General features: G+C 45.5%; 1 protein-coding gene across 2 annotated transcripts in view; it reads left to right on the forward strand.

Moving 5' to 3' along the window:
• The window catches only part of zanl (zonadhesin, like), a 35,372-nt gene that overhangs the window by 727 nt on the left and 11,081 nt on the right, over positions 1-23,564 (forward strand). Inside the window, exons 2-38 of one of the 2 annotated variants that reach the window (XM_064940187.1) lie at positions 1,910-1,935; positions 2,873-3,019; positions 3,612-3,877; positions 4,194-4,278; positions 4,412-4,567; positions 4,825-4,995; positions 5,275-5,372; positions 5,701-5,779; positions 5,922-5,993; positions 6,039-6,500; positions 6,788-6,978; positions 7,576-7,705; positions 8,286-8,530; positions 8,953-9,101; positions 9,347-9,475; positions 9,695-9,833; positions 10,022-10,163; positions 10,546-10,745; positions 10,914-11,052; positions 11,245-11,361; positions 11,739-11,863; positions 12,431-12,576; positions 13,214-13,357; positions 13,587-13,694; positions 14,272-14,441; positions 16,086-16,288; positions 16,658-16,799; positions 17,116-17,363; positions 17,648-17,825; positions 18,109-18,217; positions 18,493-18,587; positions 19,077-19,253; positions 19,717-19,919; positions 20,153-20,297; positions 21,067-21,164; positions 21,273-21,416; positions 21,937-22,101. In XM_064940187.1, coding sequence (XP_064796259.1) covers positions 1,910-1,935; positions 2,873-3,019; positions 3,612-3,877; positions 4,194-4,278; positions 4,412-4,567; positions 4,825-4,995; positions 5,275-5,372; positions 5,701-5,779; positions 5,922-5,993; positions 6,039-6,500; positions 6,788-6,978; positions 7,576-7,705; positions 8,286-8,530; positions 8,953-9,101; positions 9,347-9,475; positions 9,695-9,833; positions 10,022-10,163; positions 10,546-10,745; positions 10,914-11,052; positions 11,245-11,361; positions 11,739-11,863; positions 12,431-12,576; positions 13,214-13,357; positions 13,587-13,694; positions 14,272-14,441; positions 16,086-16,288; positions 16,658-16,799; positions 17,116-17,363; positions 17,648-17,825; positions 18,109-18,217; positions 18,493-18,587; positions 19,077-19,253; positions 19,717-19,919; positions 20,153-20,297; positions 21,067-21,164; positions 21,273-21,416; positions 21,937-22,101 — 5,743 coding nt within the window. Of the gene's footprint in view, positions 1-1,909; positions 1,936-2,872; positions 3,020-3,611; positions 3,878-4,193; positions 4,279-4,411; positions 4,568-4,824; positions 4,996-5,274; positions 5,373-5,700; positions 5,780-5,921; positions 6,501-6,787; positions 6,979-7,575; positions 7,706-8,285; positions 8,531-8,952; positions 9,102-9,346; positions 9,476-9,694; positions 9,834-10,021; positions 10,164-10,545; positions 10,746-10,913; positions 11,053-11,244; positions 11,362-11,738; positions 11,864-12,430; positions 12,577-13,213; positions 13,358-13,586; positions 13,695-14,271; positions 14,442-16,085; positions 16,289-16,657; positions 16,800-17,115; positions 17,364-17,647; positions 17,826-18,108; positions 18,218-18,492; positions 18,588-19,076; positions 19,254-19,716; positions 19,920-20,152; positions 20,298-21,066; positions 21,165-21,272; positions 21,417-21,936; positions 22,102-23,564 lie in introns of both variants that reach the window. The other variant, XM_064940186.1, reaches the window with a different exon arrangement.

Here is a 23,564-nt window from a genome sequence, read left to right on the forward strand (position 1 = left end):
ATTCTTATTTTCAATGATGGCCTAGGAACGGTGGGTTTGCTCGGGAGTTTGAACTTGCAACCTTCCGGTTACTAGTCCAACGCTCTAACCACTAGGCTACCCTGCCTCCCCGTGTATTGTCTGTTCTGGTGGAACCAGTTTAAACAGCGGTGACTTTGGATGGTTGAATAATTGGTCGAGGTTCTGTGAATGGCTTGTTTCCTCTCAAGTTATTCTGAATGATTTTAAAACAGCCACTTGTTTTCTGATGCGTTAATGCATTGATGCTTTTAAATAATTGTACTCTACTTGTACAGTATAGGAGGTAACCTCTGCGGGTGTATTTTATACGATGATTTCTTATTCTTGACATCGAATAAGGATAGATCATGTTCTGTAACTTTTCTATTCATGATTCATCTAGATTGCACTAATGCGCTGACTGTAAGTCGCTCTGGATAAAAGTGTCTGCTCAATGACTAAAATGTAAATGTAAAAAATGTCATCTGAAACTCACTATTCACCAGTGTTGGGGAGTAGTGAACTACATTTAGTTCAGCTAGTAATTTAATTGCATTTTGTGGTAGCTTGGTGATAATTGAACTAAATTCAAATCTTGGTCGTGTTTTCAGCAGTAAATGACTTTTTTGCCATCTAGTGGTGCAGCTAACTACTGGAACTACACACTACTTTTTTATCCCTCTAAGCCTCTGAGAATGTTCTAAGAACGCCACGTGATGGTCCCAAGTGAATGTTCACGGGGGTACCTTTGTCTAGTTCCCTGTACGTTCCCAGGACGTCACTGAGGACCATGTTATAACCGGTTTAGGACGTTCTCAGGACTTTCATTTTACTAGTCCTCAGGATGTCGCGTGATGGTCCCAATGGAATGTTCTTTAGGGGACATTTGTATAGCCCCTTTAGGATGACGTTTGCCCCTGGAGGTTTAGTCTAGTTCCCCATCCCGGGGACGTCCACTATGTTTTTAGGAAGTTCTTTGGACGCTGTGTCATGGTCCCATGGAGGTTTTGTCTAGTTCCCGGTTTGTCCCGGAGATGTCCCCTAGGATGTTTTTAGGAAGTTCTTTGGACGCTGTGTCATGGTCCCATGGAGGTTTTGTCTAGTTCCCGGTTTGTCCCGGAGATGTCCCCTAGGATGTTTTTAGGAAGTTCTTTGGACGCTGTGTCATGGTCCCATGGAGGTTTTGTCTAGTTCCCGGTTTGTCCCGGGGATGTCCCCTAGGATGTTTTTAGGAAGTTCTTTGGACGCTGTGTCATGGTCCCATGGAGGTTTTGTCTAGTTCCCAAACCATTATTTGTCCCGGGGATGTCCCAAAATCCCTAGGATGTTTTTAGGAAGTTCTTGGACGCTGTGTCATGGTCCCATGGAGGTTTTGTCTAGTTCCCGGTTTGTCCCATCCGGATGTTTGGCCTACAGACTATTCTGACCCCTCTATGGAAAGATGAGACTCTCGTGTGCAAGGTGGCGTTTGCTCTCTGACCCCCACAAGCGTCTGAAGTCGCTACAGCCAATCAGCCAACTTCTGTCTGTAGTGTGCCCAGTCATGTGAAATCCATAGATTAGGGCCAAGTCAATTTATTTCAATTGACTGATTTTCCTTATATGAATTGTAACTCAGAACGCCATCTGCACTGCTTAATTTCTTAATTTAGTGACTATTCTCTCATTGATTTCATTTAGTTAGTTCAGCACTTTGAGTTTGTGTTTTCAGGATTGTTGTCTAATATGTGGGCGCAGCATATTATTCTGTTTTAATATAACTCCTGAATCACTATAATAAATGTAATTCCAGTGTGAATTAATTGGTAGCTTGGTAAACTACATTTTCAGAGTACCTTCCCCAACACTGCTATTCACCTATTCATTTTCATTTCCTGTTTTCATTTAGTTTTGTGTTTCTTTTACACAGCTATGAAAGAACAGTGAGAGATGCTGGTAAGTTTGTCATATAAAAAGTACAAATTTGTTTTAATCTTGCTCACATTCTGCCTAACTAATGAGGTGACAGTAGTAGCAGATTCAACCTATCAAGAGCTTGATTATTAAATGATTAGTTGAGTACAGTTATTTAGTGTCGGGCTAGAACAAAGATGTGCACCCCGCCGCTGTGGGTCTATTCTAGGGCAGATGATAGAATTCAAGACAAGAGGCTCAGTCAGAACTGTCCAGCCACGTGATCCAGTCTGAGTCCCAAATGGCACCCTATTCCCTATAAAAGTGGACCATGGACTCTTGACAAAAGTAATGCACTACATAGGGGAAAGGGTGCCATTTGGTGTCGTTGGGAACGTGATGGACTTTCCTCCTTTTACTCCTATCTTCGTATACCTATACATCCCCTCCCCTATACAATGCAACCTGCTTATCACATCACTAAACATGCGTGCACACACAAGCACACACACAGATACCCTTCCTATAAGACAGCTCAGGAGGGTGCCATATAGTGATGCGTTTAGGGCCTGAGTGTTCCATAATGTTTTCATAATGCAGATTCCAAATGCATCACTGTTGATACGGTAGTCAGTGTTCTGTTGCCAACTTGTTGCGCAATGTCACCTTGACTTTGTAGCAGTGAGGACAACACGCGACAGCCAATATGGTATAATGCTATTTAGCCATGACTATTTGCTTTGATCAACCAACCGATCCATGATGTTTGCCTTATTGGTCATATAAACGGACACAAATTCTTCCCAGTAACTGGCATTCAGTGATGCCAGTTTAGATCAAGTATTTGCTGTTATTTAATGTTCGGTGATGTCAGAGAGATTTGTTTTCCGATAGAGAGAAGAACTTTCAGAGCCTCGCTAACTCTCCCTCTTTCCCGCCCCTCTCTTGTCATCTCTCCTCCCGTCACTCTCTGTCACAGCCATCCTGACCTCCTGTGACTTTAACCAGGAAAGTACGCCGTTCTGTCAGTTCCAGCAGGACGGCACGGACAACAGTGATTGGACGAGACATAAAGGCGCCACCCCTACACCTGGAACAGGACCCTCCGGGGACTACCCTGACGGCAGTGAGTAGTGTTTGACCTTCAAACGCCCACCTGAAACATTATTCAATGATTGGTTCCCTCTTCTATCCACGTAATGGGGAAAAAAAGGAGCTCCTTTGAGATTTACCTACCTGTAGTTATATCTCATATTGCCCAGCCAAGATGCAAGAGAATGCCACGTTCCACGAGTCATGCTACGAGTCATGGTACGAGTCATGGTAGCCTGGATGCCAGTCAGTTTCGGTTGTCTTTGTTGTCACTATCGAGACGTGTGTGTGTGTCCTGAGAAGATACAGAAGGCTTTGTCCAAAATGGCACCCCTTGGCTCTGGTCCAAAATAGTAGACTAAATAAGGAATAGAGGGTGCCTTTTCAGACGCTGCCACAGTGTAGTTCAACGCTTCTCCTTCGTCTCCAACCCCCTATTCTCCATCACCGTTTCTTTCTAAGGTTCTCTGTTTCTCTCTCTCTTTCTGTTTCTCTGTTTCTCTCTCTCTCTCTTTCTCTGTCTCTCTCGTTCTCTTTTCCCTCTCTCTGGATAATATCGTTATTAGTGAGGGAGCTTGTCCCGGTACGTACCTCTTTACTATGTATCTGGGTTCTTTCTCTTTTAGATGGTTTCTACATCTACCATGAGTGTGACAACGTGGCCAATGGGCAGAAGGCTCGTCTCCTCAGCCCAGCTCTCACCTCGCCCTCAGCCCAGATCTGTGTCCAGTTCCGCTATTACATGTACGGCTCAGACAACCAGAACCACCTGCGCGTGCTGGCCAAGCGGCCCAGCTCAGAGGACAATGTCTGGGAGAAGACAGGGATCCAGAGCCCCTCCTGGCTTGGAGCTTCCATTACTGTGGCCAAACCAGCAGGACAGAGCCTATATGTGAGAGTGTGTGCGTGTGTCGCTGGTTCAGACCTGGGTTCAAATACTATTTTAAATCATTTTAAATACTTTATCTGGGCTTGATTGATCTTATGGACAAAGAGCATAGTTCAAAAACTGCAACAACAAACCTTTATTTTATTTTATAAGGTTTAGGGAAAGTAGTTGCCGAGACACTAATGTTTATATGTGTCCGCTTTCAACAAGTTTCACCTAAAGTTATTGCTAAAACACTGGTGTGTGTGTGTGTTCAGATTAGGCAGGTCACAATTCTCCATATTAACTCTACATTAACATATTAACTCTCGGTTTACAGATCGTGTTTGAGGCACAGCGAGGGCTCAGTGATTCGTGTGACTCAGCGCTGGATAATATTGTCATTAGTGAGGGAGCTTGTCCCGGTACATACCTCTTTACTATATATCTCCGCTCTTTCTCTCTTTCCCTCGCCCTCTTCACCTTTATACCCCCCCCTCTCTCTCTCTCTCTGTTTGTCTAGACGTCTCTTTTGATCAATCCCATGTATTTCCACAGCCTGTCTTACTGGTTGCGACTTCGACACCTTTGAGGAGCTGTGTGGGTGGGATGCCAAATTACCTACAAATCCTGAACTCTTCGGCTGGGAACAATTCAATGGAGGGACTGAGACCCCTGGGACTGGTCCTGACGATGATTTCTCCAAACCAGGCTGTGAGTATCAGTACTGTATCATTTTCACACTACTTAGCCGAGGAGAGCAGAGACGAGCTGTAGGCTACTGGACTGGCCTGGTTACACATCCACCATAGTTGCTGGAATGGTACTGGAAAAGACCATACGAAAAGAAAACATACAAGCCAGCCCAGTACTGTTTGGGTCGATATGACAGTGTGAAAATGCTTGTCAAATCATGTCATCACTATTAGATTTCTGTGTCTAATGTCTGTCCTGGTCTTCTTTCTCCATAGTCGGCCACTATCTGCTTATGGACTCAGTATATGCTGTCCCTGGAGAGAAAGTAGAGCTGTGGAGTCCCATCACCTCCAGCGGCTCCTCTGGCTGTCTGGACCTCACCTTCCATTACTACATGTGGGGAACTGCCACCGCAATGAAGCTCCAAGTGCACGCTGTGACCGCAGGTAAGACCCAACAAGCCTACTGAGGGCAAGATAATAGAAGGCTTGCAGTTGTCACAAATCACCTAGCAACCACACCAGGCGCCTTGTTGGAAGACCAAAGTCAGGTGGCAAGTAGCCTAGCAGTCAAGGTTGTTGGACCAGTAACCGAAACCAAACTGAATCCCCGAGCTGACTAGGTGACAAATCTGTCGATCTCCACTACATGTTTCAGTCTCTAGCTCTCTCTCTCTACCTTTCTCCATAAACTCTGACCACCTCTTCATCCCCCCCCACCCCCAGGAGGGAACCTTGGAGCCCCCATCTTCTCATTGACAGGGAACCAGGGCCAGAGCTGGAAGCCTGCAGACATACGCTACATTGGCTCAGGTGACATGCAGGTAAACCTAGTAGGGTTTTATTCTTTATTTGGATCCCCATAAAATGGCAGCTTGAAGACCGCTAGTCTTCCTGGGGTCCAAAATAACTTTAGAACTGGGGGGAGAGACCAAAAAGACTTTGCTTTCAAAGGCATGCTGATCTTGAATCTGGTTTTCAACCCTTCCTCCTAGAAGCACAAATGTGGTTGTATTTTGTGAAGAGTAAAGAGCTAATTGAATGAACCTTAACTTTTTTCCTTTTCTTTGAACGTTCGTTTGATGAAGAGTGTTTCGGTCACAGCCTATGGTTACGGTTGTGATAAATATGTCCCTTGTGTTTGTGTATCAGTTTGTGATTGTTGGTGTTTACGGTGAGACCCCTAAGACAGACATCGCTATAGACGCAGTATGCATCACAGCCTGCACAGGTAAGGAATAATCTATGATCTAAGATAATACAGAATGAAATCTATTGATGTTTTATGATCTTTGAAAACTGCCAGCCTCGAGTTTATTTGTTCATCTGAAATTATCGTTTTGTATATCATATGTTTTCCTTGGTTATTTCAGCTCCACCAACTCCCAGCCCAACTACACCAAAACCCTCAACTCCTGGACCAACTACACCTAAACCCTCAACTCCTGGACCAACTACACCTAAACCCTCAACTCCAGGACCAACTACACCTGGGCCATCAACACCAAAACCCTCAACTCCTGGACCAACTACACCTAAACCCTCAACTCCTGGGCCATCAACACCAAAACCCTCAACTCCTGGACCAACTACACCTAAACCCTCAACTCCTGGGCCATCAACACCAAAACCCTCAACTCCTGGGCCAACTACGCCAAAACCTTCAACTCCAGGACCAACTACTCCTGGGCCATCAACACCAAAACCTTCAACTCCTGGGCCATCAACACCAAAACCTTCAACTCCTGGACCATCAACACCAAAACCTTCAACTCCAGGACCAACTACTCCTGGGCCATCAACACCAAAACCTTCAACTCCAGGACCAACGACACCTGGGCCATCAACACCAAAACCTTCAACTCCTGGACCATCAACACCAAAACCTTCAATTCCAGGACCAACTACTCCTGGGCCATCAACACCAAAACCTACAACCACCAAACCACCAGGTGAGATTAACAGCCAATCAGATGATTTCATTCTCACAATCAGAATCAAACACCACTTTCTGTATTCGCACAAAACAATTAATACAGTCCTAATGTTAACCACTTGTCTGCCTTCCATCCCTCTTCTTCCTCTCCCCATCCCACTCTTCCGCCCTTCCCCACTCTCTCACGTATTCCTCCTCTCCATTGACCCTCCTTTTCCTCATCCTCTCCCTATCTCCTTTGCCCCATCCCCCTTTCCTCTCCCTCTCTCTTTTGCCCCCCCCCGTCCCTCCCTTCCCCCATAGTGAAGTGCCCTCCCAATGCTGAGTACATAGAGTGTGGCCCAGCCTGCATCCCCAGCTGTAAGGAACCCTCTACTAACTGCACTGGCTCCTGTATCAGCGCGTGTTTCTGTAAACCAGGCTTCGTCTTCAGAGGCAGTCGCTGCGTCCCCATCGAAACGTGTGGTTGTCTGGAGGGAGGTGACTACTATGAGGTATGAGACCATCTGGGATTTTTTTTGTCTGTGGTTAAAAATGATTTAACACAATAGTATATAAATATGATATTATTGTCTGGATGGGGGTAACAACAATGAGGTATTTTTTTAAACCTTTACTAGGCAAGTCAGTTAAGAACAAATTCTTATTTTCAATGCCGGCCTAGGACAGTGGGTTGACTGCCTTGTTTAGGGGGCAGAACGACAGATTTGTACCTGGGGGGATTTGATCTTGCAACCTTTTACGGTTAATAGTCTAACGCTCTAACCACTAGGCTACGCTGCCGCCCGAATAGTATGAGACAATCTGTAATAGTTAGTATGTGGTCCATGACGTTCAAGTTGGGAAACTGTGATATACGACACTATTTACGATACAGTATACGATGCGATATCTGAAACACCACGATACTTTTATTTGCAGAATGTCCACTGACATGGAAATTGATGTTGCTCAAGTCAGCACGTCACAAATATACATTAAAAAGCACTAACGACGCAAGGAAAACACGCGAAACCATTCACAAATAAACCATGCTTATTGTCAAACAACATGTTAATAATCCACCTCTCTCCCCGTACCTGTTGTTGTAGCCAGGAGAGATCGTCTTTGGTGACGGCTGCTCCAAGCTGTGTCGTTGCGCCGGCAACTACACTCTGGACTGTGTGGACAACGCCTGCTCTCCCGCGGAGGAGTGCCGCAACGGCGCATGCTATCCCAAAGGTGCAGTTGAGTTGAGTTGCCACAACTTGTAGAGACCTTGAAATGTTCTTAGAATCGATAATAGTGATAAGGAGGAAGAATCGTTGGGAAACCCTTGGGTATTGTGCCTTATTTGATTCCGAGCTATGCAACAAAAGAGCATGTATTATGTGCATTCATGGCTCAGTACAAACCCTATTACCGTTATGTCAGGCATCACCGGCTGACACCTCTCGCCCGACGCATCAAGGAAGACATTTGAACACTAGCTATGTTTCCATGAACTTGTCCAGTGATTTTTTTTCTTGGGTGGGGGGGTTCGACATTTAGAAAGTTTGCATAGAAATGTTGGGCTGCCTGTGTAAACACAACCGAACTGTCCACCAGCCAATTACTAATTCCACTTACAACTTTATATTACTAGTCCCCCACAGGCACCTCTATCAATCAGTAGTATGATATTACCAATCTTATCCACCTGCTTAATATTCGCCACACAGTCTAGACACATTAGACACACATTTATATTGACTGCTATTGATTCCCAGGTATCTGATTAATCGATTGATTGATTACTCGATTGATGAATTGTTCCCTCCAGACACTTCTACCTGTATAGCGTCCGGTGACCCTCACTACACCACCTTCGACAAGAAGAAGTACAACTTCATGGGGAACTGCAGCTACCTGATGTCAGAGCCCTGTAACGACACCTCAGTGCCTCACTACGAGGTGCACGCCGACAACGAGAACCGCTATAACCTACCGACCATCTCCTACCTGAAGGCTGTGCACGTGTACGTGCGCGGGGTGAAGATCTCCGTGCTCAAGGGAGGCACCGTGCAGGTGAGAGAAAGAGAGTGGGAGATGAGGGGTATGATGGGACGGATGGATGACATTTGGAACTTTTTTTTACACATATTATAGCAATAGAAAAGATGACTTATAAAATGCGAAGCCCTGTATATATGCACAGACTAATTAACACCAATATAAAGTGACGACACAGTATGAAAAGTACATGTTATTTTTTTACCCTTGCCTTTAGCCTTCAATATAAAGTAACAGACACAGTAAAGAAAAGTTTGTCTTTCAATTCAATACGTCTTAGTGACCGGAGGGCCATTCCTGCGCAGCATTCAATACATAAAAAACATAGACACAGAACAGCACATAAAGAGGAAGCCAAAAAAAAAAGAAAAAAAAAAAAAAGGAATGCCCATCAATCACTAACCCATTTCTGTGTTTTCCTCCTCTCCTCCGCGTAGTTGAACGGTACCAACGTGAACATCCCTCTGACCCCAGCTACAGGAGTGTCTGTGTTGATGTCTGGTAAACACTACACCGTAGCCACGGACTTTGGTGTGACGGTACGATACGACGGAAACCACTTCATGGATATCAAAGTCATCAAGGAGTGAGTCAAAACTGCTTCACACACCTGCAGAGACCAAAGATGGGGTTTATGCATATAGGTTCCCCTCCTACAGATTTGGGGACCCCCATATGATATGCCCCAAAAAATAACTATAAAAGTAAAATTTTAAAAGAAAACAAATATAAGCATCTCACGTTGTCATACGTTTATGATATAATTCTGCTGTGATTAAAATGCTTGAGAAAGCGATGAGCTCATAAACTTGTTTGCTCCTCTGTATTCAGCTATAAGGACAAGCTGTGTGGACTGTGTGGAGACTACAACGGAAACCCCAATGATGACTTCAGGAAACCTGATGGTTCTCTGACCCCTGACCCCAATGACTTTGGACACAGCTGGCTCACCGATCCTAAGTGAGTCACGCCACCAGTTAGACATGCGGACGCGGGCAGGCACTCACACACAGAAAGACATGCACCTGTGCACATGCACACGGGCACACACACACACACACACACACACACACACACACACACACACACACACACACACACACACACACACACACACACACACACACACACACACACACACACACACACACGGCTGATTCACTCTGTCTCACCCTCCAGTTGTAACAAGCAGCCCAACATCACCATACCTGGCTGTACTGATGATGAGCAGGACAGGTACGAGAGCTCAGCATACTGCGGGATGCTACTGGACAAGAACGGACCTTTTGCTGTCTGTCACCCCAAGGTCAACCCCAATGTGAGTAATTACCTTACTTGTATCATTATGAATCTGCCCTCTAGATAAAGATACAGTATGTAATTCCGGAATATCTAGCGATGTGGGAAACTAAGAAACTGGCAGTGTGGCAACGCAAGACTGCAGTACTCTAACTAAAGTCCTCGAGCTTTGTCTGCCATGTGTGTATGTTTCTGTGTGTGTCTCAGAGTTTCTTCAAGGACTGTCTGTTTGACCTGTGTGAGCTGGACGGCGCCAAGCCCATCCTGTGTGAAGCCATTGAGTCGTATGTAAATGAGTGTCAGGACCGAGGAGTCACCATTGGACCTTGGAGGAACAGCACCTTCTGCCGTGAGTAGAGATCACGGCTGGAGTCAATTCCATTTCAATTCCAGTCAATTTAGAAAGTTAAGCACATTTCAATTCCAGATTGTTCCTCATTGAAAAGCATTTGAAGAGATTTGGAATTAGAATTTTGAGTGAACTTCCCAAATTGACTGAAATTGAAATGGAATGGACCCCAACCCTACACAATGATAACGAAGAGGAAGAGGAGGATATTCATGTTTTAAGATGATCAATATGATAATAATGTTTCGTTCACTCGCTGAAGACACTGTTATTAACACATCAAAGACCAAACAATACACTCAGACAGTTCTGTTCTTTAAAGTCAACAAAGTCGTTCCCGAGAGACAGTCATGTTTTAATGTCTCCTCCCTCCTTCTCTTAGCTCTGAAATGCCCCCCCAACAGTCACTACATACCATGTGCCGCCCCATGCCAGCCCACCTGTGCCGCCAAGCCCCCCACGGGGTGTGACGGACCCTGTTCAGAGGGGTGTGTGTGCAACCCTGGGCACATCCTCAGCGCCGGGAAGTGTGTCAACGAGAGCTCATGCGGCTGCAAACACACAAACGGAGAGTATTACGAGGTAAGAGTGTGTGTGTGTCAGTTATCAATTCCATTGTCTGAGTTGGAGGTTTTTCAAACATGTTATACTGAACGGTGAAAGTGCAACGGCCCTGGCAGGCCTCGAACCCAGGACTCCCAGAGCATAGTAAACTTTCTAAGATTCGAACCCCCTTCCTCGTCCCTCCAGCCTGGTGATGAGTGGTACATGGAGAACTGTAAGCTGAAGTGTTTCTGTGACGCCTCCTTCGTCACCTGCAAGCCCTCTGACTGCCCTCCCCTGCACGAGTGTAAGGTACAGGGAGGAGAGCTGGACTGCTACCCGACAGGTAAGTCCCTTTACATAAATGGTCTGAACACGCACACAAACACACACTCAAAAGGGTGTTTTGATGTCTGACGTCTTGGAAGTCAGGGTAGGTGACCAGGCTATGACCATATGAGTTGGCAAGACAACACAAAGAGGTCTGGAAGCAGGCTTTTATATCTCATGATATCTCCCTCTGCTCCATTTACCCCAGGTTCTCAGGACTGTGTGATCTCTGGGGATCCCCACTACAACACATTTGATGATAAGTTCTACAGCTTCATGGGAACCTGCACCTACACCCTGGCTAGGGCCTGCAAGAACAACACTGGTAATTACATGAGGATGATGTTCTGTCGTTCTAGCTCTGTCTTATCAGTTCTAGATTGTGTAGTTCTAACACTGGGTTCTAGGTTCTGTAGTTCTAGCTCTGTCTTAACAGTTCTAGATTATGTAGTTCTAACACTGGGTTCTAGGTTCTGTAGTTCTAGCTCTGTCTTAACAGTTCTAGATTATGTAGTTCTAACACTGGGTTCTAGATTCTATAATTCTAACTCTGGGTTCTAGGTTTGTAGTTCTAGCTCTGTCATATCAGTTCTAGATTACGTAGTTCTAACGCTGGTTTCCAGATTCTGTAGTTCTAACTCTGGGTTCTAGGTTCCGGGGTTTTGAACTCTGGGTTCTAACTATGTTCTGCTGTGTTCTCAGGTCCACAGTTCTCCGTGGAGGGTAAGAACGAGGAGCGTGGTCTGGCTGGAGTGTCGTACCTGAAGAAGCTCTATGTGACTGTCGACGGAATCACCGTCACACTGATGAAGAGCAGGAGAGCTCTGGTACTTGTTGATCCATCAATCAATCAGTCAAATTTATAAACGCCTGTTTTACATCAGACGGTGTCACAGTGCTTTTGAAGTAACGAGGCCTAGGCCCCAAAGAGCAAGAGCAAAGCAGAAGCAAACTTGTCCGAAGGAAGAAATAGACTTGCTATTAAACAGTAATGAACATAGACCTGTGACACTAACACAGTTATTAACATGTAATAACACTTTCCCATAAACTTTGTTTTTTTTATCATTCACAATCCACATCGCAGATGTGGTGGTGTCACTCAATTATCTCTGTCTTTCAAACTCCATGTCTCCCTTAATCAATTAGTGAAATTGCACAACGGCGATACACCCAAAGCCTTTCTTTCCCTTTTCAATACACATTTTGTCCGTCTTTCTCTGTCTCTTCTTTATCTTTTATCTCATTCATCATCTATTTTACCAGTAATCCTTCAAATCTGTCCATCAATTGCGCCCTCTTCTCTCGGACTGCTTTTTCCTCCTTTTTTTGTCTATTTTTCTCCGGATCAGCGGAGACTTTCCTAGAATGAATCTCTCTTTCTGCCTCCACAGGTGAGCGGAAAGCGCGTGTCCCTCCCTCACTACCCCTCTCCACTAATCTCTCTATCGCTAGCGGGCCAGTACATCACCCTGCAGACACCGTTCGGCCTCAAAGTGCGCTGGGACGGAAACCACTACGCCCAGATCTCAGTGCCCAGGTGTGTACTACGGACACAGGAAGTAGATCTCTAGCAACTTCCTTTTCCCTCTTAAGGCTCAAAGTACACCCTATTCTTCAGTTAGGTGTCTACGTACGGGCAATGCCTTTGTTGTACTTTATCAATATTCATGCAGATAATTGATCAACATTTATTCATCATTTCTGGTCCAAGCATTCCACATCATTCAACCTTTAGAGGAGTTTCAACTCAGTATCAATCCACTGGATCAACTAAAGTCAACTAAAACCTTTTTTTTTGTAATTCTCTCTCCATGAGTTCTGTTGTAGGATCTCGAGTAATCCATTGTTTTGTGTCTTGATATCTTTGTGGTAATCCAGAGTTTTGTTATCTTGGTATCTGTAGTGATCTTTTGATAATAATCTGGTAGTCGTTGTAATCTATTGGTTGTTGTCTATATCGGTGTCAAATCTATTGTGTCTTTTATTTTGATATTTTTAGTAGGATCTCTCTATTATTAATCCACTGGTTGTATATCTTTGTATCTTGACCTTTGAACTAATCTACTGTGTTCAAATCAAATTGCATTTTATTGGTCACTTGCACATGGCTAGCAGATTATTGCGAGTGTAGCGAAATGTTTGTGAAATGTCGAGTGTCTTGGTCTATCCGTCAGCTCCTACTCTGAACAGATGTGTGGTCTGTGCGGCGACTATGATGGTAACCCTAGCAACGACTTCACCAAGCCAGATGGATCCCAGGTCACCAGCTCCAAGGACTTTGGAAACAGCTGGAAGACTGAGGACGATGAGGATACCACGTGAGTGGGAATTATGTGGGAATTTTCTCTTGGGAATACTGACTAATGAAGTCAGAAATATTTCTGCCCAGTAATGTAGAATGTAGGTACACGCTTTAGGAAGTAGTTTAGGAACTGAGTGTGCACTTTATCCTATATGCACTTATTAGGAGTAATAACTGTATTGTGCACTGTATTGGTATTACATTTCCTATTTTAAAGTGTTTACTAATTGTGTGTGTTTCCATAGATGCAAACCCGACACCAACCCAGACCCTGTCTGTGATCCATCACTGGAGGCAGAAGTGTCCAAACCAGAGAACTGTGGGATATTAACCGATAGCAAAGGACCTTTCAGGTGAGCAACGGAGTCACATGGATACTTGACATGCAGAACCAACAAAATATCCCTGCTGTGCGTGATCCATACCATATGTATCATTTAAACATAAATGCCCAGTTTAACACACCATGCACACACGTGAAAACATACACTAATCCATAAGTACATGGATACCTCCAAACTCACATGCTATGACCCCCGGTGCTTACAAACATGGATCTCTAGTCTATTGTAATATCTGTTTACAATAATCCATGACTTTAATCCAGATAGCATGGTAAACACATGTTGGGCTGGCAATCTTACTCCTTTACATTCCACACTGCTAAGAATATCTAAGATTGTCTTATACATACAAGCCTACTATAGTTCACATGCCCTGACATGATTCAGGTCATAACACTTAACTCCCTCTATGTGTTCAAAACAAACAAAGTGGTTTATGGATTTGTGTGTTTGTATTTACTTCTCCCTCTCTTTCTTCCATTCACCCTCCCATTTCTTTCTTTCTTTCTTTCTCTAATTCTTAACCCCCCCCTCTTCCTCACACATTAAATTCCCCCCCTCTCACCCTCCTCCTCTCCCCCATCAGAGAGTGCATTGCGTTGGTGGACCCCACTCCGTTCTTCCAGAGCTGTGTGTATGACATGTGTCGCTTCGTGGGCCAACAGCAGATGCTGTGTGACCAGCTCCAGGCCTACACTGACGCCTGCCTGGGTGCAGGGGCCACGGTTCACCCCTGGAGGAAGCCAGACTTCTGCCGTGAGTCTCATATATAAATATATATATATATATAGACACACTCTGTCAGGCCCTCGAAGATTGGACAAAAATTTGGTTTGAAAACAGTTGGCAGGTCACAATTATGTGTCAGCTTGAGCAAAAGTTGAAAGAAGAAGCAAAAGTCCATGTCTCAGGCTGCCACTTCAAAGTCACACATTAACACAGTTACGGAGAAAATATTGTTGTCCGTCAATAGTAAAGTTATTCCTTTTAATGTTGCAGCAAGCATAAAGGGGCAATCTGCAGTTGCTACATTCATTTCTGGACTTATAAATGAGAGATATGTAGCATTGATTCTTGAAGAATATAATTTATCAATGCCTTAAGAGCTTAATTCAACTGTCGTACTCCATCAGAAACCAAAAATATAAGCTTGTTTTACTCCAATGTTTGTAAAGAAATAAATGTGAACAAGCACTTTATAGCCCCAAAATATGGTTTTAATATCATGGATGGTCAGTCCTTCGATCCATAGCTCTTGAGAGTAGTTACAATCCTCCAGCCCCATCGCTCAGCTTTTTATAGAAGCAAGGGCGGGAAGCACGAGACAGCCTATAGGGAGGTGGTCAGAGACCTGGCCGTGTGGTGCCAGGACATCAACTCCTCCCTCAATGTGAGCAAGACAAAGGAGCAGATCGTGGACTACAGGAAAAAGCGAGCTGAACAGACCCCCATTAACATCGACGGGGCTGTAGTGGAGTGGGTCGAGGGTTTCAAGTTCCTTGGTGTCCACATCACCAACGAACTATCATGGTCCAGACATACCAGACAGTCGTGAAGTTGGCACGTCAACACCTTTTCCCCCTCAGGAGACTGAAAGGATTTGGCATGGGCCCCCAGATCCTCAAAATGTTGCACCATCGAGAGCCTCCTGACCGGTTGCATCACCGCCTGGTATGGCAACTACTCGGCATCTGACCGTAAGGCACTACAGTGGGTAGTGCGTTCGGCCCAGGACATCACTGGGGCCAAGCTTCCTGCCATCCAGACCTATATACTAGGCGGTGTCAGAGGAAGGCCCAAAGAATTGTCAAAGACTCCAGTCACCCAAGTCATAGACTGTTCTCTCTGCTACCACACGGCAAGCGGTACCGCAGCGCCAAATCTAGGACCAAAAGGCTCCTTAACAGCTTCTACCCCCAAGCCATAAGACTGCTGATCAATTAATAAAATGACCACCCGGACTATTTACATTATGGCCTTCCCCCATTTGTTTTTACACTGCTGCTATCGCTGTTTATTAACTATGCAAAGTCACTTTACCCCTACCTATAAATTGGCTCGACTAACCTGTACCTCCGCACATTGACTCGGTACCGGTACCCCCTGTATATAGCCTTGTTATTGTTATTTTATTGTGTTACTTTTTATTATCTTTTACTTTAGTTGATTTGGTAAATATTTTCATAACTCTTTCTTGAGTGGCATGTTTGGTTAAGGGCTTGTAAGTGAGCATTTCACAGTAAGGTCTACGCCTGTTGCATGTGACAAATACATTTTGATTTGATGTGAAGCATTCTTTGTTATTGTTTCAACCGCTGACTGCCCCTTTAACCCAGATTTGTTACAATATGTTGTTACCCTGTTTCTGCCGTCCCCTTTCTGTTTGCTCTCCCTCCGTAGCCCTGCCCTGTCCCCCTAACAGCTCCTACTCCATGTGTGTGAGCTCTTGTCCCGAGACCTGCCTGGGTGTCAGCGGCGCCCCTGGCTGTTCAGAGCTGTGTGTGGAGGGTTGCGAGTGTAACCCCGGCTTCATCCTCAGTGACGACAAGTGTGTCCCTGTTAAAGACTGTGGCTGTGTCGACTCCTCCGGAGACTACCACCCTGTGAGTACGATTCTCTCTTTCACTTTGACCATTTCGGTGTGTTCTGTAAAGCATCGAGGTTTGGTAAAGGGTACATTAGGATACAGTATGAATACAATAAAATGCTAAATCATCCGAATAGAAAATAAAATATGCACATCCAAAATATCACTACACGTGCACATTCAGAAATACCCAAAACTTGACACTGAACTGTACACAACGTTTGTATGTGCTGTATCTTGTATTTTTCAAGTTAGACTTTTTTGTAAAAGATACCTGTTGACTTCCCTGTAAAATATAAAGGTTACTAAATAATATTAAATTAACATTTCCCTGGGCTATTCATGGCAGTCAGGTACTGTAGTCTGAACATGGTGTGTTTTTCAGGTGGGTGATGACTGGTACCTGGAGGGCTGTAAGGAGAAGTGTGTGTGTCTGGGCGGGGGGGTGATACAGTGTCAGAACACCACCTGTACCCTGACAGAGAGCTGTGGCCTGCAGGACGGAGAGTTAGGATGTTACCCACTGGGTACGACACACACACACACACACACGCACAAACAGGAGGGAGAGTACGGATGCCAATGTAATTTGTTTTTGTGTGTGTTATTTATTTTACTTGGCCTTTATTTTGGGGGGTAAGATTGAATAGCGTCTTTGGGCGACAAGCACTATACAATTGCGGGGTCTCAGTCTCGTGCAGTTGTAGCTTTTGAAATGTGTACGTTTTTATGAGAAATATTGTAAATGGGGCTATCAGTGTTCCCTCAAAACATCAGTTTAAACTTCTATGAAAACAAAACATTATCAACTCAAATCTAAACTCTACCCTCCTCTACTCACAGAAACGGGAATCTGCACGGTCCAGGGTGACCCTCACTACACCTCTTTCGATAAGAGGGTGCACAACTTCATGGGTTCCTGCTCCTACACCCTCACCAAGCCCTGCAACGAAACCTCCGGGATGCCGCACTTCACCGTTGACGCCCAGAACGAGCACCGAGGCAGCAACAAGAAGGTGTCGTACGTCAAAGCCGTCGTGGTTAAGGTGTACGGGGTCACCGTCGTCCTGGGGAAAGGGCGCAAAATACAGGTGAGGAACATGGGAGGGGAAGTTACGGCACGACCTCGTTTATTCAGTTATGCTGGCAGAGTGGCAAGATAAGGCCTCACAAGTGTGGTCAATAAAAATAGACTTTAGACGTTATGGTGGAAAAGTAGGAACAAACTGGGAGCAAATGTCTTGAAATAGAATACGAAAACAAGAATGCATACCAATGAAAATGTTGTACATTATCAGTAGATAACCACGTACTGTACAATCTGCTAAGTTAACTCCAATTTAAAATGGTTACGCCCTCCTCTCATCTCTTCCAGGTCAACGGAACCCTGGTGACCCCTCCTGTGACTCTGACCAGTGGGGTGAAGGTCTACCTGAGCGGGAAGTTTGTTGTCTTGGAGACGACCTTTGGCCTGAGGGTGAGGTTCGATGGCAACCACCACGCTGACGTCACTCTGCCCTCCTCCTACAACGGTCTGCTCTGTGGACTCTGTGGTAAGAGATAATCAATCAATCAATCAATCAATCATGTGATTAAAAGAAACCAGGCATGTAAAAAAAAAAAACTTGTCAGTTATTTCACCCACTTTTATCATATCCCCTTTGTAGTGGGTAGTAGATTTATGTAGTCTTGTCCGAACACCTCTTTGAGTATCATTTTATATCTTGAATTGACTGCTTTAAAATATAATTTTACCCCAACCCAGCTAACAGTTTGTATGCAAAGTAGCTGTTGATGTGGGCAGTAATAACTGGTTCCACCTATCCTCTATTGTAGGAAACTTCAACGGCCAACCCGGTGATGACAACATCAAGCCAGACGGTAAGCCAGCCGGCAACACAAACGAACTGGGAGAGAGCTGGCAGGTGCCCGACGACCGCCCCGAGTGAGTCACGCACACCTGAAACACACGACACGCATTCATGTTTCAGTTTCAATGTTTTTATTTATCCAACACTGTCAGGAAGAACTGTAGTCGGAACTAAGATACCAGGCTATGTTACATTTAGCCTAGATTCCATTGTTTTTGTATGAATTATGACCTATAGGTCTGACTCCATCGAGGAGATTTCGTTTCCATCCTCGACAGGGACGTCTTTGACATTCATCGCCTTCCTTTCTTCCTTTCATCAATCCCTCCGTCCCTCTCTCTTCTTTCAGCTGTACCCACGGGGGAGGAGAGGAGGGGTGCGATCCCAAGGTTGAGGCAGAAGCTGAGAAACCCACCAGCTGTGGCATGATCACTGACCCCAGCGGTGAGACTCACATACACACACAGAGAAACACACACAGAGAAACACACACAGAGAAACACACACAGACGCATGGAAACACAAATTACAGCTGTCGGACATTAACACCAGACAGAAAATCATAGACATGCTCAATCCACGTACACTCTTTCACACAACGTGTTATATTCATGTTATTACATACCACTTGTACTGTATCTTTCAGTCTCCATTTACTAAAGCCATTTCTCATTTCTGTAGAACAAGAAATTGTATTTAAACAAAACATCATTGATTCTAGAGATTAGTGAGAGAGTTGTGCCTGAATGGTCAGCTAACTTACTATGACCAATACTCACCGGTCATTTGTCCAATTCTCTCGGTTGTCTTACAGCATTTTTTGGTCGATTGTGTTACTACATATAATTTGTACAATGTTCAAACTATTTATTGATCATTCTTCACTGTCCCAGCTATTTAACACCATTCATTTCTACATCCATTCTCTCTCAGGTATCTTCAAGCCGTGCCACGCGGTGGTTCCCCCCAACATTTACCAGGAGAACTGTGTGTACGACCAGTGTGCTACGGGAGGGGAGACGGTGGCCCTGTGTCAGGCTATAGAGAGCTACGCTGACCTGTGTGCCTGGGCTGGAGTACCCATCGTGTGGAGGAATAACACCTTCTGTCGTAAGTCATATACCGAAATGCGCGCAGACACGCACGCACATTGAAACACAGGTATGCACGCAAACGCATACACACACACCTTCCCGACTGTGTGTAGTCTAACTAACACGCCTGTGCTCCTTGTGCTGTAACGGACCTGTGCTGTAACACACCTGTGCTCCATGTGCTGTAACACACCTGTGAGTCCTTTATGTGTACTGAGTCCTATCTCTATTGGGTAACACCAAGATTGTGAAAGTGGTGTGCCACAAGGATTACTCTCACTACCAATTCAAATCCCATGTTCTCTCTGTTCGCCCCCTTTCTTGGGCAGCAGCAACACAGATGATTCTCATTGCCCATCAGTAACCCATGTTTTCCCCCTCTCTCTCTCTCTCTCTCTCTCTCTCTCTCTCTCTCTCTCTCTCTCTCTCTCTCTCTCTCTCTCTCTCTCTCTCTCTCTCTCTCTTCCCCTCTCCCCCAGCTCTAAAGTGTCTCCCAGGCAGCCACTACGAGCCATGTGGTAACGCCTGTCCTTCCAGCTGTCAGAACCCTACCTTCAACGCCACCTGTGCCCAGCCCTGTGTAGAGGGGTGCGTGTGTGACCCCGGCCTGCTACTCAGCGGTGACAAGTGTGTTCCACCCAGCCAGTGTGGCTGCACCGACAAAGATAACAACTACAGGCCTGTAAGAATGGAGGAACCAAGTTATGACTTGACTAGTGAAGTTTACATAGTAGTCAATACAATGACCTGAGACTTATAGGAAGGATGTAAACAGAGGCTAGCTCATTTAGCTCATGTGGTTTATTGACTAAAATAATGAAGTGGTTTATTGACTAACTAACATGGTTGATTGTTATATGTCTGTGGGACTGTGTCTTATGACCATATCTCTCCGTGTGTGTGTGTGTGTCCTAGGTGGGAGACAGTTGGTTCACTGAGCTGGACTGTTCGGAGCGTTGTAAGTGTAACCCTGGCAACAACATTGTCTGTGAGCCGTGGCAGTGTAGTCCCGCCCAGGAGTGTAAGGTGTTGGAGGGAGAGCTGGCATGTGTTTCAACAGGTAAATGCCACAACACCTTTCAGGGCTTTTTCTTAGTCTTTGTTGTGTTGTTTATTTTGCTACTGTTACTGGGACAGAAATGTTTTGGTTTCCCAGATACTGATTCCTAATTATAATGAATTATTAGTCCTGAAGTAAAAAGCATTTAGAGAATCTCCATTGAATCTGCTTCTGGCCTCCCGGGTGGCGCAGTGGTCTAAGACACTAGCTGTGCCACCAGAGACTCTGGGTTCGAGCCCAGGCTCTGTTGCAGCCGGCCGCGACCGGGAGGTCCATGGGGCGAGGCACAATTGGCCTAGTGTCGTCCGGGTTAGGGAGGGTTTGGCCAGTAGGGATATCCTTGTCTCATCGCGCACTAGCGACTCCTGTGGCGGGCTGGGCGCAGTGCACACTGACCAGGTCGCTAGGTGTGTGGTGTTTCCTCCGACACATTGGTGCGGCTGGCTTCCAGTTTGGAAGCGTGCTGTGTTAAGAAGTAGTGCGGCTTGGTTGGGTTGTGTTTCGGAGGACACATGACTCTCGACATTTGTCTCTCTGGGAGTTATAATGATAAGACAGTAACTACTAATAATTGGACACCATGAAATTGGGGAGAAAAAGGGGAGAAAAAAAACAAAACATGCTTCAAAGACCTAGTCCAGGACCAGGCTTAATCTGTGGCTGGAAAACCAGTGATTGTGATTTGAAGTGAATGTGCCACTGCCTGCGTATGAAGAACTCCCAAGAAAGCATCACTAACCCAGATATGAATGTCTCTGTCTCTCCCCAGGTTTGGGTGTGTGTCATGTGGCAGGAGATCCTCACTACTACACCTTTGATGGTGTCATGCACACCTTCATGGGCACCTGTACCTACACACTGGTGGAGGTATGTAACCAACCTCTCTTCCTCTTCCCCTCTGTCTCTCCTGATCCCTGTAACACATCTCCCTCTCACCTTCCCTCTGACCCCCCTCGTTATCCCTCTCTCCCTCAGGTGTGTAACTCCACCAAGGTAACTCCGTTCACCATCGTGGCGAAAAACGAGGAGCGTGGCCAACCGGAGGCGTCGTACGTGCGCTCCGTCACGGTCTATCTTCCCAATGCCAACATCACGCTTCAAAAGAGCAACAGAGTTCTGGTGAGATGGAGTTCAAGGTCAAACCTCGGTTGTCTGTTTTTGGTGAGAGTAGAAATGTGTGTATGGCTTACAGGCTTATGCCTCAGTCTTATCACAGCAAACATAGACAGAAAACACAAAACAGGGAGAGGGATCCATTGGTAAGCATGCTTAGAATCACGTTCGTCAAGAGTAGCGAAAAGTAGAAGTGTGACGCTTTGGCTCAATCCTGAGCACAGTTTCCTTTGTTTTCTCACCGTTTTAATCAGACAGTACAGACAGTGTTAAGGTGTCTCATCTTCTTAATGAAGCTGGCAGAGTAGGTCATTGCCTAGGGATCTATGGTGTACTAATACATTTTTGTTTTTGGGGTGGGGGGTTAATTGGGGTGTAAGGCCTATTCTTGAGGGGGCTTCAACACCATGGAAGCTGTGATAGTGAGGTTTGAGGAACAACAACCCATATGCCTTATTCGTTATTGATTTCCACTAATCACCTCTACTTTATCCCCCCCCCCTCTATTTCTCTCTATCCTTTCCAGTTGGATGGGCGCAGGGTGCGTACTCCTCTGTCCATTGGTGTGGCCGGGGCCAGGGTCTTGAGTAGTGGTGTCTACAGTCTACTGGACACTGATTTTGGCCTGATGGTCAAGTTTGATGGAGTCCACCACCTGGAGATCACCGTCCCTGGAGAGTACTTCAACAAGGTACGACTGAGCCCAACTAAAGTAATGCTGCTGTACAATAATGCGTATTATACAACTTATAATGATGGTAAAATTAAGCCTTTCACACAATACATGTCTTGGCCATACTAAAATACTCTGACCTACATTTTAAAGGGACTTCTAATGATTTTCTCTGCCCTTTTCATTCTTGGAATTATCCACACTGTTCAATTTTATTTTATTTTATTTTACCCGTTTTCTCTCCCCAATTTCAATCTTGTCTCATTGCTGCAACTTCCCAACGGGCTCGGGAGGCGATGGCCAAAGTCATGCGTCCTCCGAAACATGACCCGCCAAACCGCGCTTCTTAACACCCGCCCACTTAACCAGTCGCACCAATGTGTCAGAGGAAACACCGTTCACCTGACGACCGAGGTCAGCTTGCAGGCACGCTACAAGCAGTCGGTAGAGCGCGATGAGCAAAGTAAAGCCCCCCCAGCCAAACACTCCCCTAACCCGGACAACGCTGGGCCAAATGTGCACCACCCAATGGGACTCCCATGTGCCGAATACAGCAGGTGTAGACTTTACAGTGAAATGCTTACTTACAAGCCCTTAACCAACAATGCAGTTTCAAGAAAAATACGTGTTAAGTAAAATCTGTAGTGCCTTGCGGTCGGAGGCCGAGCAGTTGCTATACCAGGCAGTGATGCAACCAGTAAGGATGCTCTTGATGGTGCAGCTGAAGAACATTTTGAGGATCTGAGGACCCATGCCAAATCTTTTCAGTCTCCTGAGGGGGAATAGGCTTTGTCGTGCCCTCTTCACGACTGTCTTGGTGTTTTTGGACCATGATAGTTTGTTGGTGATGTGGACACTAAGGAACTGGAAGGTCTTAACCTGTTCCACTACAGCTGACAATGGGGGCGTGCTTGGTCCTCCTTTTCCTGTAGTCCACAGTCATTTCCTTTGTTTTGATCACGTTGAGGGAGAGGTTGTTATCCTGGCACCACACATCCAGGTCTCTGACCTCCTCCCTATAGACTGTCTCATCGTTGTCAGTGATCAGGCCTACCACTGTTGTGTCGTCGGCAAACTTAATGATGGTGTTGGAGTCTTTCCTGGCCATGTAGTCATGGGTGAACAGGGAGTACATGAGGGGACTGAGCACTCCCCCCTTAGGGGCACCCGTGTTGAGGATCAGCGTGGCAGATGTGTTGTTGTCACCCTTACCACCTGGGGACGGCCCTTTAGGAAGTCCAGGATCCAGTTGCAGATGAAGGTGTTTAGTCCCAGGGTCCTTATCTTAGTGATTAACTTTGAGGGCACTATGGTGTTGAACGCTGAGCTGTAGTCAATGAATAGCGTTCTCACGTAGATGTTCCTTTTGTCCAGGTGGGAAAGGGCAGTGTGGAGTGCAATAGAGATTGCATCATCTGTGGATCTGTTGGGGCAGTATTCAAATTGGAGTGGGTCTAGGGTTTCTGGCATGATGGTGTTGA

Source organism: Oncorhynchus masou, chromosome 27 (assembly GCF_036934945.1).
Source record: "Oncorhynchus masou masou isolate Uvic2021 chromosome 27, UVic_Omas_1.1, whole genome shotgun sequence".
NCBI lineage: Eukaryota > Metazoa > Chordata > Actinopteri > Salmoniformes > Salmonidae > Oncorhynchus > Oncorhynchus masou.